The sequence below is a fragment of the Onychomys torridus genome, chromosome 23 (assembly GCF_903995425.1).
Source record: "Onychomys torridus chromosome 23, mOncTor1.1, whole genome shotgun sequence".
Classification (NCBI taxonomy): domain Eukaryota; kingdom Metazoa; phylum Chordata; class Mammalia; order Rodentia; family Cricetidae; genus Onychomys; species Onychomys torridus.
In genome coordinates, this window is record NC_050465.1 from 33,807,112 (window position 1) to 33,832,682 (window position 25,571).

Below are 25,571 nucleotides of genomic sequence, written 5' to 3' on the forward strand. Positions count from 1 at the left end.
AAAGTTGGATATAACTTATAAAAAGCAAGGGTGTGTCTGTCTTAGAGACTGGAGTTTCTTAATTCCTCATTTTTTTCCAGGTGAGCAAATACTGCAAATAATAAGAATAATGATTTCATTTCTACTAAGGAGGTATGTTCTGATGACCCAGGGAAGGCTGAGGCTGAGTTAGCATTCTGGAGATGGAACTTCATGCAACCTTCTCTTTTTGAAGGAGATTTTTCCTGTTTAAAGTAACTCTTCTGCTACAGTGTTGTTTTATATTCACTCACATTTTTTTTTGGGGGGGGGAGGGTTGACACAGGGTTTCTCTGTGTAGTTTTGGTGCTTGTCCTAGATCTGGCTCTGTAGACCAGGCTGGCCTCGAACTCACAGAGGTCCGCTTGGCTCTGCCTCCCGAGTGCTGGGATTAAAGACATGGGCCACCACCACCTGGCCTCATTCACATTTTTTTTAAAGAAATGTTTATAAGGAATTAGCATACCCCCTCCAAATTTCAAGGTCTTTATTTTTGATAATATATACATAATTTATTAATTCACATATAAACTACCAAAACCAAAGTTACAATTTTAATGAGAGACAGTAACTCAAGACTCTCTAGAGCTCTTGAGAATTTCCCATCTTTTAAACCAGGGCCCAGCAAACCATTTCTGATGAAAAGATCACAGTAGACACTTAAGGCATTGCAGGTCATACAGTATATGTCATGGTGTCCTAGTGTTTCTATTGCTATGAAGAGACACCATGACCATGGCCACTCTTATAAAGGAAAATATTTCATTGGGGCTAGCTTAGAGTTCAGAGGTTTAGTCCATTATTATCATTGCAGGACAAGGCAGACATGGTGCTGGAGAAGGAGCTGAGAGTTTTACATCTTGATCCACAGGCAGCAGAAGGTGTGGCTTGAACACAGGAGACCTCAAAGCCCACCCCCACAGTGACACACTTCCTCCAACAAAGGCACACCTCCTAATAGTGCCACTGCCTATGTGGGCCATTTTCTTTCAAACCACCACAGATGGCCACTTCCAGCAGCCACAGATAACAAGTACAGCTATCTGCAGCAGAGTTCTATACACAGTTGTCTGAACCTCAGCTAACTGTTGTACCATGAAACATCATCAACACTGGTGTTTAAACTTCAGGTAACCACTGTATAAAATGTTAGTCTTTTAATTTCTTTTCCAACAATTCAAAAGTGAGGAAAGAATTTCCAGCTTGCAGCCTAGATGAAAATGGGCAGGATGCCAGACCTAGCCTCTGTCTGTCTGCTGACCCTTGCTCCAAAATAAACCTTGGGGTCTGTCTGGTCACCTCAGAGTTTCAAATCCCTGCTTCCTAGAGATCGAAAATAGCCATTCAGATCTTCATCGGTAACTTCCTGTAACTTGGCTGGTTTCCACTTTGGACTCTGGTCTTTGTCAATGAGAACTGTCAAAAGAAGGTAGAGACATTAGCACATCCTTTTCTGCCATTATCATATTTAACTACTCAACTGATAACTGTGTCTTACTAGGCATATATTTCTAGAGCACATTTTCCTGCAAGGTTTATGCTTTTAATAAAACCCAGTGAACTAATCTGGCAGCTTAAACATTCCTCTTCCGTCCTCAGAATTACAAATGAAATTTCCATATTACAGACAGCTAAATCCAGCACTGGTGCAGATGGGAGGGGAGGCAGTGGAGGAGAGGGCCCAGGCTTCTAACCTGGCTTTGAGAGGAAAAATTAGTTACTTGAGGTAAAGGAAAGGAGACTATATACATAATTAAATGTAGATGCTGCCATTTTACCAAATCCTGTATAGATAGCTTTGAAATAAAAAAAAAAAAAAAAAAAATCAGACCACCATCAGGTAACCACAGAGTCTTTCTACTTGTACCTCATTACAGACATCAGTCAGCATACCCGCAGCATATGCCATAGGATTCTAAGTGTGAATGCTTAAGAAAATAAAAAGAGAATGCCTATTTTCTGGGGTTAATGCACTCAGTGACACACATGCCATTCAGGAGCCTGGATGGAGGGTACACAGGAGCTCCATATTGTTCCTCACAAGTACATGTGGAACTACAATTGTAAACAGTTAAAAAAGCATGGTTATGGTAGCAAATATCAGCCATGCCTAATGTACATAATTTTAACAAAGAATGAAAGTGTGTCGGGGGGAGAGGGAGAGAGAAGAGAATTGAAGCCTAGACTCTTGTAGCCTGGGCAAGCACTCTGTCATTAGCTTATATCTTCAGCCTTAAATATATAAGACACTCAGAAAAACTCTTAAATTAAGTACAGTTGAAGCAGCAATCTGGGAACCAAGGAAGAAGGATACCTTGTTGCATAGTTAAAGCTTTGTGCACAATTAAATGTAGATGCTGGAGAAGTATCTGTGCTTAGTTTTGTTCTGAGATGGCAGTCTCAGGTAGCTGAGGCTATAATTATGTGGCCAAATTTATACTGAAGGCATAAGTCTGTCTACTGTGGGAAACACATCAGAAATGGCTGTGATCCCTTCCGACTGAAAACTTGTATCTCTTAGCCAATGTCAAGGAAAGACTAGTCCTGGGGCATCCTTCCCACTAGTCTCTTTCCCTTTCAGTGTCTGGCAGGTACTTATCTACCTCCTTGGGATTCTACTGAAGGACACAGGAGTGAGCACTAATCAAATCTGTGCTGTGTTCCTGCGAGATAGAACGTGCTGCCTGTGCAGGAAGCTCGGCCTGAAGGACGGAGAGCTTCTAGTCCTTAGCTCTGCTGGCAGGGTTTGCTTTTATCAGACTTCATCCTAGATGTTAAGCTTGGGGATGTTTAAAAATCATCTCCCTAATTTGCTGACATATCATTATAGTTGTAAATTGCAGCAAGAATCCTAAACAATTTTACCCCAGCCAATGTTACTTTCTGAGTAAGTCTATGCTGAAATAGGAGGCAGCAAGGTTATCTCACTGTGAGCTAACCCTGGTGGTGCACCTCAGTCACCTCAGCACTCAGGAAGCTGAGGCAGCAAGAGGACAGGTTTCAGACCAGCCTGGCCTACACAGTAAAACCTTGTCTCCTAATAAAAGGCCTTTTTTCAATTTTAGAAACAAAAGTAGCTTGATAAGCAATTGCTTTGGGTATTTTGGTTATTATTGTTGGTGGTTTTTGTTTTTGTATTAGAGACAGGGTCTCTCTATTATGTGGCTCTGGCTGGCCTGGAACCTGCTCTGTAGACCAGGCTGGCCTGAAACTCACAGAGATCCGCCTGCCTCTGCCTCTGTGCTGGGATTAAACATGTGCACACCACATCTGCCAAGCACTTGCTTTGTGATTCAACACTCTGATGTTGACAAACTTCAACTCCTTTTTCATAAAGTAACTGAAACTATTTACCTAAAATATCTAAAACTATCTCGGATTTGCAAAAGGACCATTATAATATTTAACAAATAGTTTAGTGATAACTCTTAAGCAGTATAGGTCTTCCAAGAGCAGAGACCATGATTCTGATCTGCTTATGGCAATAACCCACAGGGAATTAATAGGAAAGATGCATACTTTGTTTTAACCATTCAGCCACCTGTGCAGACTCAACCTCATGTGTCTCTCAAAATGACCTGCACCCTCTGCTTATTTATGATACATCATACTACAAATTAGGAGAATTCTACACACACAGGTTTGGTATGTTTGGGAGGCAGAGGCAGGAAGAGACATACAAAATTTATGCAGAAGACAACTCATTTTATATATGGAATAACAGCTCTTTATAAACATAAGAACTATACATAAAAGGAATGGTTACAAGTTTGCTAAAGAAAAACTACATAAGCTTTTTCTAAATGCACTGCCCTGCGATGAGCAAAAACGTAAACTACAATGCCTCTGCGTTCTCCCAGTGATGCTAACTGCCTAAACCTCAGGAAGCGGGTGGTGGTGCAGACACTGCCCCATCATGAGAGGACAGTACTAAGGGAAGGGGAGAGGAGCAGCTGAGGGCTTCTAGTCAAGAGCTGATGCAACTTGCAAAAGCAGCATGGCATGTTTACAAGTTCACACGGCAGGTCCTGTGAACGGAGGGGGGGGGGGCAGGTCTGACACACTCATCAGAGGGGATAGGGTCTGACACACTCATCAGAGAACAGTGCCAAGATGGGAATGTGAAACATAATAGTTTAGGAGACACCTTTCCATATGTTACACTTACACACACACACACACACACACACACACTCTGCAACCATCCTAAAAGTTTAATTTTCACTAAAACAGCCACTGAAGTTAACTGAGAATGCTCACAAATCCTCTTCCCAACACTCAAGAACGAAGTACAGATATCTGTCACTTACCGGCTCTAACGCCTTCATGAAAGTCATGGCCTTCCTGAAAGAAAGTCAAGAGTGAGTGGAGGAACTCTAGCACCCTCTTCCTATGCTCTCTCTCCTCCTCCCACCTCAGCCCTTCACTCCTGTGACTACAACCTTGACCATGGCGCCCAGAGCCTGGGCCCCTCCAGATAGCTCCCTACGGACCACCTCCCAACTTCACTGGCTCAGGCAAGCCCACTGAGGCGCATCTTTGCTGCTCCTCAGGCAGTGTAGCCTACAACTCTTCCTGTGGTGCCTTCACAGTGTTCTTTCTCCAGACCAGGCTCTTGAAGCCACTGATACGGCCACTTGCTCTAGAAAATGACCTCAGCCCTCAAGCCTTTATACTATTCCAACAAATTCCCTACACTAGCTGCATCCCCACTGAAAAAAATCATAGGAATGTGAGTAATTTCATTTAAAATTCATGATTTATAAGTCTCAAACAGTCACAGAAAACTGCCCATGAACTATGACGTCTCCTCATTCTCAAGGTAATGTTTTAAAGCCTTTTGTCTCTTTTTCAAGACTAAAGGGAGGGAGCAGGGTTTCCGTGTCAAGGGCCAGTCATGCATACACTCCAGGTCACATCTCCTCTGCCCTCCCAGGGGTTTTCTTGAGAAGGGGTTCCACAGCTCTCTCCTGGCATCACTGCTGCAGGCCACAGGACCAAGTGGCTGAGCACATGCAGCTCAAATGCCTATCACTACCACAGTGACCGGGGGTTGCCTTGGAATGTAGCTTCCTTCATGACGTGGCTATATCAGTTCATCATGGACTGTTTTAACCTGTGTCCTAGCACAGGGCACACTAAGGGTTCAGTACATTAAATGCCCTGCAATCTTGTTTCTCTTTAGATAATTCCCAGTCCTTCCACCTTACAAATAAACCTCATAAGAAGAAAAGGCTGCATAGCTATATTATCTTCAATTCTTCACAGCCCATCTCTTGCATTTCACCTCCAGTTTATGGCACCCCTAACCTCTGCCACTGCCACTCTGAAATGGCTTGCTAAAACTCACTCTTTGATTATAAACTTTCCTCTTACTATTGCCTTATTCCTCATAGATTTGGGTGTGTTGTGTCTTCATTCTGATTCAATTTCAGTAATTTATTTCCTTGGTGATCCATTCTTTATTCAATGGTGTGCAGTTTAACCCTTAAGACCTTGTGTATTTTCTATCACTGTTGATATTTAGCTTTATTCCATTGTAGTCAGAAAAAATGCAAAGAGTTATTCCCATTTTCTTTTATATGTTGAGACTTGCTTTGTATCATAATATGTGGCCTATTTTTTGAGAAAATTCCATAGGCTATGGAGAAGACAGTGTACTCTCTAGTGTGTGGTTCAATATTCTGCAGGTAACAGCCCCATTTCATGTTGAGTCCCACTATTTTCCAGTTTATTTTTAGATGATGTGTCCTTTGGTAAAAGTGGGGGTACTGAAGTTACTATTAATGTCCTGGGGTAACCACTGGCTTTATGTGTAGTAGCATTTGCTTTATGAAGTGAGATGTACCCAGTTTGCTGTATATGTTTAGGCTATAATGTCCTCTCAAAGGATTGTCCTTGGATCAGTGTGATGTGACTGTCTTTGTAGCTTATTAGTTTGTTTTTTCCACATTATTATTGGGGGGCAACAGTGGAAGGAGGCCTCTTCCATCAGCAGTATTCACAGGTTCTTCAGCCATTGCAGACTTGGGCCCTGAGGGTCCTGGGGGTGGCTGGGCACATCTGGCATGTTCCCATTATCTCAAACAGGCACTGGGTAGACGTAGGGTGTGGCCTTGTTGATCATGCCAGAATACTTGGTATAGGGGCTGATTATGGGCATAATTATAGCGAGACCCCAGACAGAGAAAGACACCACCAGTACTGGCTCGTTCGCCCAGGCATTCTTGAGGAAGGCGGAGATTCGCCCGGCCATCTTGGTCTTGGAGGCAACCAGGGCCGCTTCTTATTAGTTTTAATTTGAAGTCTCTTTTGTCAGTATCAGGACAGCAATCCCTGTCTCCTCACCCTCTCCTTGGAATGGGCACCTGTGGCCATTCTCTCACCCTGACCTTGTCTCTCTCTTCAGTGATGACGTGTTTCCTGGAAGAAACAAAGTGCTGAGTCCTGTTTTAAGTCCAACCTGTTAACCTGTCTTTGACTTGGGAGCTGAAATCACTGATACTACGACCGGTGTATTCTGACTGTCAGATGTGTCAGACCGTTGCCTCTGTGGTGTCTGTCTTCTTCGTTCCCTTGTAACCACTGACCCTACGTGGTTTTTCTCCCTGTCCCCTCTTGCTAAGTTCATCTCTCTCTTCCACTCTCCACCAGTGGCTCGGTGGTCGCAGACTACTTCCTTCTGCTTTTACTGCACAGCTTTTTCTTTTGTCTTCAGTTAGGAAAGGCAGATTTGCTGGGTCAGACAGTCTGGGTTGGCATCGGTGGTCTCTCACTGTCCGAGCCTGTCTGACAAAATCTTAAGGTCTACACTGCAGAGTCAGCTGTTCTTCAGATAACCCTCCTTTCTGTGTGAGGACTTGGCCTTTAGTGTTTTGATGGCATATGATGTGGGGATCTGTTTTGACCATATTTGTGCTCTGTATGCCTCATTCACCTAGACGGCATCTCTCTATATTTGGAAAATTTTCTCCCATGATTTTATTGAAAATATTTTCTATGCCTTTGACCTGCTTTCTTCTTCGATGCCTATAATTCATAAATTTGGCCCACAGATCCCACATACTCTCCATGATTTTTGTAAAAGACTGATCATTTTCTTGGACTATGACCCAATTTCTCTACCTTTCCTTCAAGCCTTGATAATCTGTCTGCCACTTGCTTATTCTGTTCTGAATTTCACATGTTCTATAATTTCCAAATCAGGAACTAATAATACTCAGTATAAAATTCTTACCATACATGCTTGGGCTAGCCGATATTCCATGGTCAGTACCTCTTGCAAGGTCTTTGAAGAGCCCTCCATGAGCTGCCTCAGTGTGATCTTAAGGGATGTTGGAGACATTTTATTAATTACCTTTGGGGGAAAAAATATTCCTTGTTACTGCACCTTTGCTGTATGTAATAAGCTAGCTAAATTTCTATGTAAGCCAGATTAGCACCTGTGCTTTAGAACTTCTTATGCCTTAGCTGAGCTCTGCCAAAGCATGAAATAGAAACATTCTAGCCCACCACAACAGTAACAGATCACTCCACAAATGGAGTAACTTAAAGCCTAATCAAATGAACCTTATTTGAGTTTGCCTGGCTTAAGCTAAGTAGATTTAAGTACACAGAAGCAGAACACACATCATCTCAGGAACATCCCTCGAAATATCAAGGCAGGAAAGGAGAGCTGAGCAACCAAGAAGGGAAGGAAGGAGCTACTGACTGCTTTGTCCCCAGCTCTCAGGAAAATGCTTAAAGACAATAAGAAAAGAAAAGGTAGAGAGGTAGCAGCTGTGGTCTGGTCACATCTTAACTGAAGTGGGCTCTTCACCACTGAAGAAAATCTTGTGCTGTGAGATAATGCTTTGGTATACTGGTTTAATAAAACACTGATTGGCCAGTAGCCAGGCAGGAAGTATAGGCAGGGTAAGCAGATGAGGAGAAGTTTGGGAAGAGGAAAGCTGAGTCAGGAGATGCCATCCCACCGTCCAGGGGGCAGCATGTAATGGCACACAGGTAAAGCCATGGAACATGTGGTGATACATAGATTAATAGTTATGGGTTAATTTAAGATATAAGAGCTAGCTGGCTAGAGAGATGGCTCAGAGGTTAAGAGCACTGGCTGTTCTTCCAGAGGTCCTGAGTTCAATTCCCAGCAACCACATGGTGGCTCACAACCACCTACAATGAGATCTGGTGCTCTCTTCTGGTCTGCAGGCTGAACACACATAATAAAAAATAAATCTTTAAAAAAAAAAAAAAAAAAAGAGCTAGCTAGCAAGAAGCCTACCATGGCCATAGTTAAAAAATAATATAAGCCTCTGTGTGTTTATTTGGGTCTGAGTGGCCATGGGACCGGGTAGGACACAGGGAAACTTCCAACTACAACCTCTACTTAACTTAGATACAGAAAACAGCTCATGACTATGTCTTCTTTAATATTAGTTAAAAAATAAGAATGCCATACCTGATCCTTCAGCTACAATGCCATGCGCCTGGTTCTACATTTAAGATACTATTACTAGTGTTCCAAGTCCACATATGACTGTGGCCACCTGGCTGATACAAGAGGCCATCACATATATGCAATCTCCTTTATGACTGCACACACAGTTCTCAGCCTGATTGTTGATTGAATGGCTCAAAGGTTTAAACTGGGTTCAAAGAATTCTCATTTCAAACTCTGTATTTTTTATTTTTAAATTTTCATTTTTGTTTTGCATGTGTGTATTACTTGATTATAATTTACTGGGTATCTTATCCCCCTCCCCCACTGAACACTCTTTTTTCCAACAAGCAACAAGTCCCCTTGCTACATTCCTGTCTTTTCTATGTGTGTGGTCCACTGCATTTATTTAGGGCTGCCTGCATGCAGAGCATGGCAAGGGGTGGGGCGTACTTGAACAAGGTAATTTACCAGTGGATACAGCACTGAGGAATGCAACTCCCCTTCCCCAGCAACTATCGACTACCAATAGCTCTTCAGGGAGTGGTGAGGCCTCCCGAGCTCCTCCCCAACCCATGACAGAATGGCGATGGGCCCAGTCTGGTACTTTGTTCAGTGTTCTTTTTAACATCCTCAAGTCTTTCCACACACACTCAAGAAACAGAGTGACAGAGGACAGAATCTCACTTAGCACTTGCTGAAGATTAGAGCTTTACCAATGCACAGGAGAAGTTCAGGAGAGGCAGCAGCCTACCCACAAACCAACTGCTAGTGAAGAGAGGACAATGATAAAAGGCCTTTATAAGCTGCACCCTTGAGGGGGCTCAGTCTTCTGAGCTAGTGCCTTCAGGATGCCATCCCATGTTCTGGTCCTAACAGCAATTCTGCTCCAGGGATATTTGGAAATGCAATACTGGTACTAAAGTCCTTCTCTGTTACATTCAAAGGACATAAAACCAGCTTCCCTTGGTCCTCAAAAGCTAGCAGGTAGGCATGACATGTTGGGTATAGTCAAGTTTAAAAGAAATGTTTTCAGAGGCTTAGGAGGACACTATCATGGAATACTGATATCCCTCAGACAGGCTTCCCTGTCCCAAGATGTCCATACTCAGTTGGGACACAAAGGATTCATGCATTACCTTCAATTGTTCTATGGCAAAAGGTGAACCATCCTGCCGTAAGTTTTCAATAATCTGTTCCACAGTATTAGCTGAAAAACAACTATAAAAAAAGAAACACAATTTCACCAATGCACAAGTAATTCCCTATTTCCAAGACACCAGTGAGCCTGAGCACTGGCTTTCCCCAAGTCCCATTTCAATACAAAGACTTTTCAATGTGCTTTTTCAAGGGAGGATATGCACAGTACTACCCGGGTAAGAGCACTTGTCATCTGCCGCTGCCAGTGGGAAACAAGCCTACTCTTGGCTTCTCGTTTGCCTTCCTGATTGGCTGGTACTTGTATTTAAATACACGTCTAAACTACAAAAACAGAGGCGGTAGCACCTGTCTTCCTCCTGTTCTTTTCTTGGGCCAGTCGGCTAGGTTCTCAGATCACAGCACAAGGCCTCTGGCTTAACACCTTCTGGGAAGATGACATTGTGAGTATAAAAGGTAAGGTAATTCGATTATACTCTAGCTTTTCTTCCCAACTGTAAAAAGAGGTATTTTAAATTAAAATGAGTAAGCAGGGAAGAGGATGGCAATGGCTATTTCCTCTTGGAAGTAGGTGAGATGTTCCTTTCAAAGTAAATGAAAATGAAAGTGGGATACTACCCATCTCAAACTATGGAGCATTATCAAACAATATAATGACAATGGGAGCAGACCTGACTTAAATAGCCTTCCAAAGGACAGCATGATCAGTATCTTGTGCTAAATACCTGTTTATTTTGTCCATGTGTTCCTCAAATATGACAGATTTGTCTTGATCCATCTTGGACTGTTCAAAAAGAAGCAATTTGAAGTGACTCAAATCTTTTTAAAAGTTCATCATGTTTAATGATACACTTTGTGACAGATTATCACTTTCATTCAAATTACATTTAACAGTCTCATAAATAACTGCCACCATATGTTCAAAATTCAGACAATCTGCAGAACTCCAGATAAGCTCCTGAAAGTGTCAAAGGCAAAAAAATCTTTTATTTATATTTTTATCATCTAAATGTTTCTATGAATCTAAGGATAAGAGTCTAGGACCTCAGACCTGAGAACACAAGTGTCAAATCTCCATCAGGGCTAGAAATTCCCACTGCATGGGTGGCATCCCTGCATCTCTACCTTGGGGGAGGAGGGGAACTACCTCAGGAAGTCAACCCCACGTGCTAGCCAACTACTGAATTCAGTATTCAGCCTTTACCACTGTCCTACCTCTCAGCCTGTATGTCATGTGTTTCTCCATTCCAATACTTAAGAATCCAACACTCTGGATGGTCCTGTTTATCTTTAGTAAATTATGACATGTCCAGCATAGCTGTCAATTGAATGGTGCATTCTAAGGATCAGGCAAGTACCTACATGTACCAGGAGGAGCTCCCTGAGTGCTGGTGCACAGGGGAGAACAGCAGACACTGGTTCTGCAAGCTTGCAGCTCAAAGGGGCCGCATGTCATCCACTTAGCACGCTCCCTCTTTTCTGTACAGCACCCCACCTATCCCCGGCCCTTGGCTAGACTTTCTAGACCTTTGGAGGTGTAACTGCACTTACTAAAACTTGAAAGCCACTTTTGATTGTTTCCCTACTCCACATCAGTGTCCTGTCTGGCCTCTGCCCTGTCTCTAGGTCTCTCTACCTGACTATCCCCCCTTCCTTTTCTCAGTTCTTCCTCTCTCCTATTCTTTTCCTTCTTTTTTGCAGTGCTGAAAAAACAGCCTTGCACATGCTGAGCAAACACTCCACCACTGTGCTATGCCCCTGCCCACTGCGCAGGTCTTCAGAGGTTCACGGTTCCTTAAAGGGCACTCCACAGGGTTCAGCTTGCTCCAGCGGCTTCCTACACTGAGGATGATGTCACAGTCTCACTTCTGAGTTAGAGCCTTCTTCTTTATAGTGATCTCATTTCTACCTTGGTTCCTTCCACTTTATTTGACTTCATCAATTTCAGTGAAATTTTAGAAGATTCATGTATTCAACTGTGATTTTAAGGATTCTCGACTGTGTGTATTGTGTGTGTGTGTGTGTGTGTGTGTGTGTGTGTGTGTGTGTGTGTGTATGCATATGCAAATGCATGGTATGGATAGGTATTTGTGGAGACCAGGCAATTCTGCTACATCTGGCGCCCAATGTGGGGCTCAAACCCATGACCCTGAGATTAAGAGTCTCATGCTCTACCGACTGAGCTAGCAAATTGCTAACTCGGCCTTTGTGGAACATCTCCGAAAGCATGGCTTGTAAGTAATCTACATGATTGAGCCCATTGATGAGTATTGTGTGCAACAGCTGAAGGAATTTGAGGGTAAGACCTTAGTGTCAGTTACCAACAAAGGACTTTTAAGATTCCTGCTACAAGGCCTCAACCTTAGATGTCACTCCTCTTTAAGTGCTATCTTATTAGCCCCTGAGCTCACCACTTAACCTAGGCTGGCTGGCTGGCAAGCCTTGGGGGCTCTGCTTGTCTCCACCTTTCCAGAGCTGGGGTTACAAATGCACCACAGCTAGCTTTATGAAAAGCTTCCATAGGTGGGTGCTGGGGATCAGGTTCAAGTCCTGATATACTTGTGCAGCAAGTACTTCACTGACTGGTTACTACCTCCCCAGCTTCTATTTTGGGCCTTTATAAGAAAACTTAGGTAACATAAGAAAGAAATTAAACATTGCAGCATATTTTATTATTAGCATTTCACTTTAGCAGCTCCGCAAATAGTCTGAACATTGAACCTCTGTCACAGAAATGCCACAGAGAATTGCAAAAGCTTTTGCAAAGAGCTCCTTCCAAGGCCAGGCACTTAAGTTCAAAAGAGAAGCTGTGCAGTTGCACAGGAGGAGGGTAGGCATCAGATGGCTGGCCCAACACTGAAGCTCTGGCCCTCCCACCAAGCCTTAAAGTAAATGATCCTCAGTGCGCTTTCTACAGCCACAAGCCAAAGCTTACCATCTGCTCACTGTGTGAGCACTGTCCTTTCCTGTGGCTGGAGGCTGACTTACCTCAGCCTGGTAGCTTTCTATGACACCTGCAACGTCTTCTGCTGAAGGCGACTTCAAGGCCAATAGTTCTTCCTCTAACTTCTGCAACTAAAGGAAAGGGAGTAAGACATGAGACTTTACAGAGGCACAAAGCTTTCAACCCCTTAGGAGTCTTATCTTAAAATCTATGCTCCCTTCACATCAACCCTGAAAGAAACCTAGGCTACAGCTACGTGCACACACACAGCAAATGCTACCTCTGAAGGATGGACAAGATAGGAAAGAAGGCGCCCTTGTGATATGGGACAGCATGGAGGAAGAAAGGGAAGGCAAAACAAAGGATGGGGTGGGCTGAGGTACTTTCTCCAAGGTCACACAGCCATAAGCAATCAATTTCATACTCATACTTACCAAAGATGTGGGACCTCAGCCACTCTAGCCAACACCCAAACAATTACCTTCTCAGAATCGACAAAGTGTGTGGCGATTCCTGCTCTATGCACATCTCTTCCTTTTAGTCTGAACCCTGTCAGTGCAAGGAAGTAACCCAGCTTTCCTTGAAGTCTTGGCAAGAAATAACCTCCACCCACATCAGGAAATAGCCCTGAAATTAAGTACAGCAAAAAGAATAACAAACAGAAGATGAAGTTAGTCTCTTATGTCTCGCAGTAACTTCTATACAGACTGTGAATCTGCACTATAAATAAGTGCTATACAACAAACTCAAATCACACACACACACACACAAAAAGTTATAAATTGTTAACTTGTTTTGAACATTTTCCAAATTCTTTGTATCCCATTGTTATAGCAGTAAGTAAAGTATATGACTGTACGATATTTTGTATATTAGGAATATGCAGTACTGGGGGATAGATGGTCAGTGAGGACTTGAGTTTGACCCCTAGAACTCAGGTTCAAAAGTCCAAGGGTGTCAGCATCTGACTGCAATCCCAGAGCTGGACAAGTAAAAGCCAGAGAAGTAGTAGGGTCACATGACTAGCTTAAGCAAGCTCCAGGACAGTGAGGAGGCCTTGTCTCAAAGACAAAAGGTGGACGGTACCTAAAGAATGACAGCCAGGGCAACTAGCAAACTACCGGCTTCCCAAACAGAAAGTACAGAACTTCTTTTCCTGTTAACTTGAGAGACAGCCTCGAGGAGTAGCCCAGAGTGGCCTTGAACTTGTGATCTTTCCTCAGCCTGCAGCCTCCCCAGCACTGGGATTACTGGTATGGGTTACCATGCCCAGAAAGTGTGATATTTTAAACATAAATTCTGATCAGAGTCTTACTTCATATTTCTTAAAATTTTTCAGTGGCTGTGTTTTCTCTTAGACCGGAACACCTGCCAACCCAGTCATAAATGTCCCCCCACCCCTGCTGTGTGTTCAGTTGCATCTCTTATCATCATGCTCGGACCCAGCCACTCCTGCGTCTTCTCATTTGCCCTGCACCCACCTCCTGACAAGAGCCTCAGCAGCCTTCTGAACACAGGAGACTCTCCTGTCCTGAAACATGCCCTTGTCCCGCAAGGTGTGGCTGGGCCTCCGACACATGAGTGTGTCTTTTCATCTCACTGTCTCTACACCTTAATCTCTGAGTGCTGCAGAGGCTACATTTGCTATTGGGATGCCCACCTGTGGTTAGTTCCCTTGACTCCTGTGGCTTTTAGTAACATCCATATGCTGATTATTCTCGGTTAGTAACAGAACTGTGTCCCAAAATCTGTATGTTGAAGCCTCAGACCACAATGTAACTATTATTTATAGACAGAACTTCGGGTGTTGTGGATTAATCCTTTTGTACACTGTAAAGATGTATCTTTGCCAAGGCACCTTCTTACTGCTTTAATAAAAAGCTAAAGGGCCATTAGCTAGGCAGGAGGTATAGGAGGGACAGCCAGACACAAAGGACTCTGGGAAGAAGAAAGGTGGGGTCACCAGGAGATACAGAGGAAGCAAAACATGCTGGAGGACAGGTAAAGCCACAAGCCACATGGCAATACATAAATTAATAGAAATGGGCTAATTTAAGTTGTAAGAGCTAGTTAGTAACAAGCCTAAGCTATGGCTGAGCTTTTGTAATTAATAATAAGTCTCCATGTTATTACTGGGGAGCCTGAAGTACTGAAGAAAAGGTCCAACTACATTCTGGTATGTCAGGTGGCAAGGGGGATACCATAATCCATCAGAACTATCCTTATGAAAGAGACACACACACAGAGGAAAGGCCACATGAAGACATGGCAAAGAGGTGGCCATCTGAGAGCCGAAGGAGGTAGTTCAGGAGCCTGACCTTGGCTCTCAGCCCTCAGAGATGTGAGAACCAATATGTTGTTTAAGCCAATCAGTCTATGGTTTTATTGAATAGACTGAAGTTGATGAACAGTCTCAAACCTAGTTGTGCCTGTCCCCTCCAATACCAAACTCGAGAGCTGTCTTCTCTGCAGTCACATGGTGTGGAAGCATCTCCACACGGCAAAACCACAGCTCTGGACTCGCATCCCTTCAACTACAGTGTTTTTTTTCTGACCTGCCTCCTCCAGCCAGAAGCACAAACTGAACTGTCCCTGAACAGTCTGGTGCTGTCCCTGCCGACACCTCAGGTCTCCCCATCCTGGGCTCTCCTAGCACTCATCACTACAGTGTGTGAATAAAGGATCTGAACCTCAGGAAGGGATACAAGAACTAAGTGGAAAGCCAGAGGCCTGAATCCCAGATCCACCAACAAGATGAGCTGATGACAAAGGCAGATCTTGCCTCTGGAGTGGAAAATAATCATCGATAGCTTAAAGCATCATTTCCATCTTATGCAAAAACAAAACACCAAACCCTAAATGTCTAACAAGATCAAAGTGTTTCCAAGCAACTTTCGTTCATCATAGAAGAAAGTGCCAGAACATTTGTAAGAACTCAAAATGTCAAAAGAAGTACAGGCTGGCAGATCTATGTAAATTCAAGGCCAGTTAGGATCAGTCAGGATGACTACATATTGTCACAGAGAGGTGGGCAGGGAGTAGGGAGAGGAGAGATGGGAGAAGGGAGAAAAACCAAACAAAATAAAGAACCTTCAAACATATTCAACACCCAACAAAAGAAAACTTGCACTTAGAATCTAATAAAAAATTACTATCTGTCTTAGTCAGGGTTATTATTACTGCAATGAAATACATGATCAAACACAAGTTGGGGAGGAAAGGGTTTATTTAGCTTACACTTTCACATCAATCTCCCACCACTGAAGAAAGTTAGGACAAGAACTCAAAACAGGGCAGGATCCTGGAGGCAGAGGCCACGGAAGTTGCTGCTTACTGGCTTGCTCATCATGGCTTGCTCAGCCTGCTTTCTTACAGAACCCAGGACCACCAGCCCAGGGATGGCTCCACCCACCATGGGCTGCCCCCCCCCCCCCATCAATCACTAATTAGGAAAATACTTTACAGGCTTGCCTGTAGTCCCATCTTATGGGAGAATTTACTAACTGAGGTCCCTCCTCTCAGATGACTTTAGCTTGTATCATGCTGACATAAAACTAGCCAACACACCAGCCATCTAGTGGTGCAAACTTTTAGTCCCAGAACTTGGGAGGCAGAGCTAGGTGGATCTCAGAATTAAAGGCCAGTCTAGCCTACACAGACCCTATCTCAAAGAAAAAAAATTAGACATCTAATATGGCATGATAAATATAATGAGACTGAATTAATTGAAACTGACATCATTGTAAGAATTCGCTCATATGTTCAAAATATTTAGACAGAGAAGTCATATATTTAGCAAGTCAAATCCTATTTCCATAGATGAAAGGGGAAATGAAAGCACAGACTAAAAGCTATTTACAAATGCTAAGGGCAGATAAGACTTTGCAGAGGCAGAAGTATAAAATATAGAAATAGAAACTAAATAAAAAAACACTCTAAGGTGACATGCACTTAACACACCCCACTGAGCGTCATCACTTAGCCACACAGCACACTACCCCAATGCATCAACTGTGCATTCTTATGATCACGTGGCTGACCAGGAGCTGCAGCCCAGGAACACAGGAGAGTGTCTCACTACACAGTACTATCCCAGGAAGGGATCAGAATTCAAAATCTGGAGTACAGCTTCTACTAAATGTGTACATAAAAGTGATTTCTAAAAAAGCCAATTAACCTGCTTTTATCTGACAAGGCTAGAGAAATAAGAGCAGTAAATGAAAACCAAAGTAGTTGAAAATAAGTAATAAATATCCCAGCAAAAAACAGTTATGTGAAAACCAAATTCTGATTTAAGATCAATATAATTGATAAACTTCAAATTAGAATGACCTGAAGAAAAAAGGAGTAGACATAACATTAATCAAGACTGAGAGGATCAGAGAACACTATAGAGTCTACACGTATTAGAATACCATGGGCTGCATTACACTAATAGATTGTAAAAATTCCTCCAATGCTTGTGCAAGAAGATAGCTTGACTGGCCAAGTATGTACCAGAGGTTTTGAATCGACGGTTACAAACTTTCTCAAAAAGAAAACTACCAGCCTAGATGGCTTTACTGATGTATTCTATACAAGGTCTTCCAGAAAGGAAAAAAGAAAAACAAACAAGCAGCATAAGCAACACTCAGACAAAGAAAAGTCATTACAAATCACACTGCAAACTCCCACAATCAGAACCACAACAATTACAAATAAAGTTTCAGCAAATCAAACCAAATAACATATTAAACATATCAGGGGAAGATGTATCACAGGGAAATTTGTACATAAAAACCATTCAAAATAAATTACTAAGGGTTGAGGATTTAGCTCAGCGGTAGAGCCCTGGGTTCGATCCTCAGCTCCAAAAAAAAAAAGAAAAGAAATGGTAATAAATTACTATTAACAAACTAAAGAAAAAAGAAAAAGCCAATGATCATCTCAATAGATGCAGGAAAAAAAATCTCATATTAGTAACTTAACAATACACCTAAAAAATCTAAAGCAACAAGAAGAAATAATAACCCACAAGTAGATGGGAAGAAATAAACTCAGGGCTGAAATCAATGAAATAAAAACATTAACAGACAAAATGGTGGTGCTGTACTTCTATTTAATCCCAGCACTTGGGAGGCAGAGGCAAGTGGATCTCTGAGTTTGAGGCCAGTCTGGTCTACAGAGTGAGTTCCAGGACAGCCAGGACTACAAAGAGAAACCCTGTCTCTAAAAAACAAAAACAAACAAAGAACAATAACAAAATCAGTACAAAGAATCAATGAAACAGAGCTGGTTCTTTGAGAATAATCAACAAGACTGACAAACTCACCCAAATCAACTAAAAGAAGATCCAACTAAATAAAATTAGAGGTGAAAAGGAAGAGTTAACAACAGACACCAAGGAATTCTGAGAATCGTCAGGACAATTGAAAAATCTGCATTCCACCCAACTGGAGAATCTAAAGGAAATACATTAATTTCTTGATATAAATGACCTACCAAAACTAAGTCAAGATAAAATAAACAATTTGTAATGACCCATAACCCCTAGTGAAATAAAAGCTATAATTAAATCTCCCTACAACAACAAAACTGAGTGCCAGATGGATTCAGCACAGAATTATGCTAGTCCCTCGAAGAATAATTAGCACCAATATTATTCAAATTATTCCACAAAACAGAAACCAAAGGTTCACTTTCTAGTTCTTTTCACGAAGCCACTAATATCCTAATACCTAAATGACACAAAGACCTAAAAAAAAGTATATAGACCAATATCCCTTATGAATATAAATGCAAAATTTCTTAGTAAAATACTCCCAAACCAAATCCAAACAGACATCTATCATGATCAACTTGTCTTTATCCCAGAGATGCAGGATTGAGAGACTAGAATACATGGGCCATACCTGCTAATAAAGGTCACTTACAGCAAGCCCACAGCTAACATCAACTTACATTAAAGTGAGGAATGAGACAAGGCTGTCCACTCTCTCTCAGTATGCAACTGCAAGTCTTGGCTACAGCAACAAAACAACGCAGATCAAGGGGATACAATGTGGAAAAGAAGACGTCAAGGTATCTCTATTTGCAGGTGGTGAGACTGCATATATGATGCTAAAAACCCCATCAGGAAAACTTCTATAGCTCATTAAGCACTTTTAGCAAAATAGCAGGATACAAAATTAACACACACAAATGAGTAGACTTCCCATATACAAACAACAAACACACTGAGAAAGAAGAAATAAAGGAAAGAGTACCTTTCACAATAGCCTCAAAACAAAAAACAAAAAAATATCTTGGAATAACTCTAACCAAGCAAATGAAAGACTTGTACAATAACAACTTTAACACTGAAGAGGATATCAGAAGATAGAAAGAGCTCCTAATGCTCATGGATCAGTAGGATTAACATAGTAAATATGGCCATCCTACCAAAAACAATCTACAAATTTAATGTGAGCCCCATCAAAATACCACCAATTCTTTATAAAAAATTTTAAAAAATCTTAACGTCATATGGAAACACAAAAAACCAGGATTAGCTAATCCTGAATAATAAAAGAACTTCTGGAGGTATCACTACCCCAGATTTCAAGTTGTTTCACACAACTATAGTAATAAAAACAGCACAGTATTGGCTTAAAAACAGACATGTTGATCAATGGAACAGAATTGAAGACATAAGTCCACATAACTATAGACACCTGATTTTTAACAAAAAAGTAAAAAAAAAATGCACATCTGAGAAAAGGCAGCATCTTCAGCAAATGATGCTGGTCAAACTGGATGGCTGCATGTAAAAAAATGAAAATTGATCACTATCACTCTGCACAAAACTAAAATCCAAACAGATCCTGGACCTCAACATAAGACCAGATACTCTGAATCTGATACAAGAGAAAGTGGAGAATAGCTTTGAACTCATTGGCACCAGAAATGATTTTCTGAACAGGACACGGATAGCAGAGGCACTAATATCAACAATTAATAAATAGGACTTCATGAAATCCAAAAGCTTCTGTATGGCAAAGGACGCCATCATTTAGGCAAAGTATCAGCCTACAGAATGGGGAAAAAACTTTATCTATTATATATCTGATAGAGGGTTAGTATCTAGAATATATAAAGAACTAAAAAAAAAGCAAAAAATCTGAACATCAATAAAACACATAAGTCAATTAAAATAATAAGTTGCTAAACTAAGCATAGAGTTCTTGAAAGGTGGAACACAAATGGCTGAGAAACACTTAGAGAACTGTTCCAATGTTCAACAACCTTAGCCATTAGTAAAATGCAAATTAATACTACTTTGAGATTGCATCTTACACCAGTCAGAATGGCCAAATCAATAAAACAAATGACAGTTTACGCTGGCAAGGACATGGAGTAAGGGGAGCACTTACTCACTGCTGGTGGGAGTGCAACCTTGTACAATCACTATGAACATCAGTGTGGGTTCCTTAGGAAGAGGGGAGTCGATCTACCTCAAGATCCAGTTGTACAGTAAGCCCAAAGGACTCACCGTCATACCACAAGGACACTTGCTTAGCCATGGTCATTACTGCTCTCCTCATAATAGCCAGGACCTGTACATACCTAAATGTCCATCAGCTGATGAACAGATCATGAAACTGGTACATTTACACAATGGAGCTAGAAAAAAAATCATTCTGTGTAAGGTAACCCAGAGCCAAAAAGACAAACACTATATTTTCTTTTATATGTAGATGTTAGCTTTTAAGCTTTCTACATCTGGACTACAATCTGAATGGCCACAGAGGTTAGGTACCTAATAAAGAAGTAGAGAGGAGGAGAGGACCTCCCAAGGAACAAGACAGTGTGCAGTGTGAGAGAGACTGTGGAGCATTTAGTCCTGAATGGGATGTCTTCATCACACCCTCTCCCTCAAGGCTCAGGGATCTATCTGTAAGGAAGAGGGGGCAGAAAGATAGGCAAGGGCCAGAGGTGGTGGGTGATTCCAAGGAAAGACTGTCTTGCAGACACAACAGGACAGATGCACATATGAACTCAGAGACTATAGCAACATGCACAAGACTAGCATAGGATCAAGCTATATGGGGTCTCAGCTGTGAGAGAGGCATGTGAACACAACCCTAACCAATAGCCATCTGCAGCTGAGACCTGCTAGGACAGGGAACATCAGCTTTCTCCAAATGAGTGTCACTAGGAACGTCAACCACACTCCAGGACAGGCCCATGTCTGGAGTGGCTGGCCATCACAGAATGAATTCAGTGGCATTTTTGTGTTGTATTTTCCTCTGTTTTAGCATTATTTTCTTATTGGCCTTTTACCTGTTTGTTTTGATTTGGGGTTTTGGGTTTTTGTGTGGATGGATTGCTGCTTGTTTTTTGTTTGTTTGTTTTGTTTTGTTTTCATTTTTTTTCTCTCTTCTAAAGGGAAGAAAGAACATAAAATTAGGTGGTAAGGATGCTGGGAGGAGCTGGGTAGGGAAAAAACATGATCAAAATATATTGTCTGAAAATGTTTTCAACCAAAATGAAAAACATTATCTACAATATCAAGTAGTAGGAAATGGACACAATTCTGGTAAAATATGTCTAAGACCTACACACTGAGAACTATAAAATTTTGGAAAATTAAAACTGAAAAACTGACTTGTTCTAAAGACACCATCTTACTAAGATGCAAATTCTTGGGCCGAGGAGATGACTTAGTGAAGAATGTGCCATGTCAGCATGAGGACCAGTTTAGATACCCTGGAAAGAGTTGGGTGTGGTGGCACATGCCTGCAATCCCAGTGCTGAGAAGGTGCACATGAGGGTCCGCAAGGCTTGTTGCCAAACAGTCTAGTTACATGGGCCAGCTTCAGATTCAATCAGTGACCCTGTCTCAAAAAATAAGGTGGAGAGCAACAGAGAAAGACACCTCTGTCCTCCACATGCACAAGCCAGACGCACACCGTCACACACACAAACACATACAGCACAACCATGAAAGAAGTCAATTTTGCCTAAATTGAGAAGATTGTAACCTTCCCAAACACAACAGAAGGCATTTTTTGTTGCACTTCACAAACTAAATTTTATACAGAAATGCAAATGGCTTTTATAACCAACACCACTGGGGGTGGGGTAAAGCTGAGGGTGGTTACTGCTACCTGATTTCCAGAGCACTGTAAGGCAAAAGCAATCAAGATGGTGATGTACCAACTGGCAGCACAGACATCTACCAGACACAATGGCGAAGACACATCAGCCCTTTCCACAGAGAGTCAGTCCCTGGTCATTTTAAGTTCTTTCATTGCTGTATCCACATGGAGTCTTTTGGCTCCATATGTACAGGTATAAAACATCTGAAATGTAGTAAAGGAATGTGATTCAAAAGTAATTGCAGCTGGGCAGTGGTGGCGCGCGCCTGTAATCCCAGCACTCGGGAGGCAGAGGCAGGTGGATCTCTGTGAGTTCGAGGCCAACCTGGTCTATAAAGTGAATTCCAGGACAGCCTCCAAAGCTACAAAGAAACCCTGTCTCGAAAAAACAACAACAACAACAAAAAGTAATTACAAAAACCTCTTGGTGTTCTTACCTATTCCCGTTTCTGGCATTGCAAAAAGGGACCTTTCAGTAGCCACTCGGAATCGCCCATGAACTGAGAGACCAACTCCCTAGGGAAATAAGGGGAAATGCCTTAATATGTGGTGAAAACTGAAAGATTAACACACAAATATCACAAAACAAGTAAGTGTGCATTGTTTTTATATTCCACAGCAGTTTGCCTCAGCCCCAAACCTCACAAGTCCAGGTGAATTTGCTAGACACAAATGCACAGGCATCTCTGACAGGCGAGGCTGGCCTGCTCTACGTGGGCAGTTTCCCTCAGCAACCTGTATGTGTTCTCGGCTTTCCCGTCATTACAGGACACTTATTCTCCACAGAAGCTGAGTACTATTTATTACTGGCACTAATAACCCTAAAAGCGCAATCAAGTTATTATAGAAAGTTTCAATAATTTTGAAAAGAATATTTAACACATTTCTTTACTTAACCTATTTCATCGAATAATATTAGTCACATCATTATCTTCCCATGCAGCATCTAATGGGACCCATAAAATGTGTCCAGATCGGCTATGAAAAGGTTTGGTTGAAGGTTCGTCTCATTTGGAGAATGGCACTAAGTCCAGCAAACGCCAGGGACAGAAGCATATGTGAAGACCCACCATCACTGTGTGTGCTGACTGCTATCACTGGACCTCCACTCTGGGTGCTCCGCTCCGACCATGCTATTCACAATTTCACATTGTTCCCATTTTTCATTTTAACCAGTGAAATATGTAATTTAACAATGGCAGGCTCTTTGTGTGTTAGCTAAACAGGATTCCCTATCTGATGCTCTTAATTTTCATTACTATTTTCTAAGTTTCTTCATATGTTTTACCTCTTAGTTCAGTCATTTGTAAATCATTAACCCTTTAAGGATCTCACTAAGAAAACACTTGAACATACAAGTATTTTCTTATACTGTACATTAAGCTTAAAAATCATGGCCATAAACAAGTCAATCAATGACATCCTTGAGTCAGTACTTTGTGGTCAACACCTAAGTTATATTATGTTTGCTCTGTGTAGGCAAATGTGTTTGTTCTGGACACCATGCTAGGATACGGTCAACTGACATTGCCCAAGTCAGCACATCTATATACTTCAAGACTACGATAAAATCTTAGGATTCTGATAAAAATAAAACATGCTATATTGATAATTTTCACTTCTATTTGATTGTCTACTTCTAGCTGTCATATTGTAACTGAGAACTGTTCAAGAATGTGCTACTATGAATGTCAGGCAATTAGTAGCTAATTAACACAGAGTTCGTGAGCCCAGGGCACAGATGTCTCCAGTTCTCAACTCACAGACCCTTCCTCACCTCAATTTAATTATTGACCTCCTCTTTTACCTATCAAAATTCCACAAACAGCACATATTATTTACATATCAAGCTAAATTCTGAGCACAATTTTCAACCTAAGTCCTATCATTCTCTTCCAAAAGACACAGTGATTGTCAAAACCTTCAAGTTTCCCCATGTATCACACATGTGATATAAACACATATATGACACACAGCAGTATCTATTTTTAAAACCCCATCCCATGGCCTGCAAGGAGATAGGCACTCCAGCCGAGCTACCCAGTGTGCGCTCCCTTACTCTTCTTCCTGTCCTCATCCATCAGCTGCAGCTTCAGACCATTCCTCTAAGAGTTTAACCTTCTATGCCTCCAAATGATGATGTAATTTTTAAAAATTAGCTTGCATTACTAAATAATGGGTTTCATTATGGCATTTCATATAAAGATTATCTCAATGATATTTACTTCATTATACCTCTGTGCTGGCTAGTCTTTTTTTTTTTTTAAGGTTTTATTTATTTATTATGTATACAGTGTTCTGCCTGCATGTGTCCATGCAGGCCAGAAGAGGGCACCAGATCTAATTGCACGTGGTTGTGAGCCCCACGTGGTTGCTGGGAATCGAACTCAGGACCTCTGGACGAGCAGTCGGTGCTCTTAACCACTGAGCCATCTCTCCAGCCCTGCTGGCTAGTCTTATAACTTGACACACGAATGAGAGTTGTCTGAAAGGAGGGAACCTCAGTTGAGAAAATGCCTCCATGAGATCCCGCTGTAAGGTATTTTCTTAACTAGGGATTGATGAGGAGGGTCCAGCCCATGGTGGGTGGGGGCATCCCTGGGCTGGTGGTCCTGGGTTCTGTAAGAAAGCAGGCTGAGCAAGCCATCAGGAGCAAGCAGCACCCCTCCATGGCCTCTGCAGCAGCTCCTGCCTTCAGGATCCTGCCCTGTTTGAGCTCCTGTCCTGCTTCAGTGATGGAGTTCAAAGTGAAGTGCGAGCCGAAGAAACCCTCTCCTCCCCAGCTTGCTTCTGGTCCTGGTGTTCCCTCACAGCCAGAGAAACCCTAAGACACCTCCATCCACCACCCCCTTTGTTGGTCCCCTCTCTTCTCCCTAATAATCCCCCTTCCTTCAGCTTTCCTGTAACACACTGACGTGTGTGCATGTGTGTGTATTATATACACACACACACACACACACACACACACTCAAGCAGACATGTAATTTTGACATGAGGATGAGCTAGAAGAAAAGGCTTCTGTCTAGGGACTTTCCTCGCTTGCCAGCAGTGGCTGAACAGTGGCCCCAGAAGCAGCCAACCTAGACCAACCTGAGCCACAGAAGGTGTAAGGGACCAGACAAAGTCAGTATTGAGGTGTTTAAACTAAAACACGGCAGGACAGCAGTGGGTGGTGACAGGCAAGCAAGTTTAAAGGTCATCTGAAATTTGAGTTGAAGATCACATGGCAGCTAAGCAAAGACTGAAATTAGGGATAGAGAGCAGAACCTGAGAAGGTCACAGCCAGTACATCCCAGAACAAAGCAGACACTTGGAAAGAAGCAGGCAATGGAAGGGTCAAAAAGCAGCTAGGAACCAGAGGACCAGGAAAGTTTGGCAACATCAGAAGCTACACCCCTAAGCCTCACCCACATGGCCACCCAAATGTGCTCTGAATAAGGACAACATCAATGGACACGACAAAGTGGACATGGAAAACCCAAGGGACTCAACCCTACACAAATAACTCTGGGCAACTTAGGAATGCTGAAAGTGGGAGAGACGGTCTTCTATGGAGAAGAGCACACCAACTGGTTACCCAATACCAAGTGGTCAGCCTTGGAGACATGCATAAAAAACGACACAGACTGAGTGGGTTAGATTTAGGGGTGTGTGTGTGTGTGTGTCTGTGTGTGTGCGCACACACATAAGAAAAGGCCATGACTTTGAGGAAAACAGGGAGGGATATGAAGGAGGAGTATGGGGGAGGAGTATGGGGGAGGAGCATGGGGGAGGAGCATGGGGGAGGAGCATGGGGGAGGGGTATGAGGGAGGAGTATGGGGGAGGAGTATGAGGGAGGAGCATGGGGGAGGAGTATGGGGGAGGGGTATGGGGGAGGGGTATGGGGGAGGGGTATGG

The 25,571-nt window shown here is 42.3% G+C and overlaps 1 protein-coding gene and 1 pseudogene across 4 annotated transcripts in view; both read right to left on the minus strand.

Moving 5' to 3' along the window:
• Positions 1–974: 974 nt before the first annotated feature.
• Hibch (3-hydroxyisobutyryl-CoA hydrolase) overlaps positions 975–25,571 on the minus strand; it is a 61,975-nt gene continuing 37,378 nt past the window's right edge. For 2 of the 4 annotated variants that reach the window (XM_036172939.1, XM_036172935.1), the window contains 8 exons: positions 22,111–22,189; positions 13,036–13,181; positions 12,599–12,685; positions 10,336–10,394; positions 9,592–9,673; positions 7,256–7,375; positions 4,329–4,362; positions 975–1,434 (listed from right to left, as the gene is read on the minus strand). In XM_036172939.1, coding sequence (XP_036028832.1) covers positions 1,319–1,434; positions 4,329–4,362; positions 7,256–7,375; positions 9,592–9,673; positions 10,336–10,394; positions 12,599–12,685; positions 13,036–13,181; positions 22,111–22,189 — 723 coding nt within the window. In that variant the 3' untranslated portion in view covers positions 975–1,318. The remainder of the gene's footprint in view (positions 1,435–4,328; positions 4,363–7,255; positions 7,376–9,591; positions 9,674–10,335; positions 10,395–12,598; positions 12,686–13,035; positions 13,182–22,110; positions 22,190–25,571) is intronic. The other 2 variants (XM_036172936.1, XM_036172938.1) reach the window with 2 other exon arrangements.
• LOC118572991 lies at positions 5,540–6,646 on the minus strand (annotated as a pseudogene).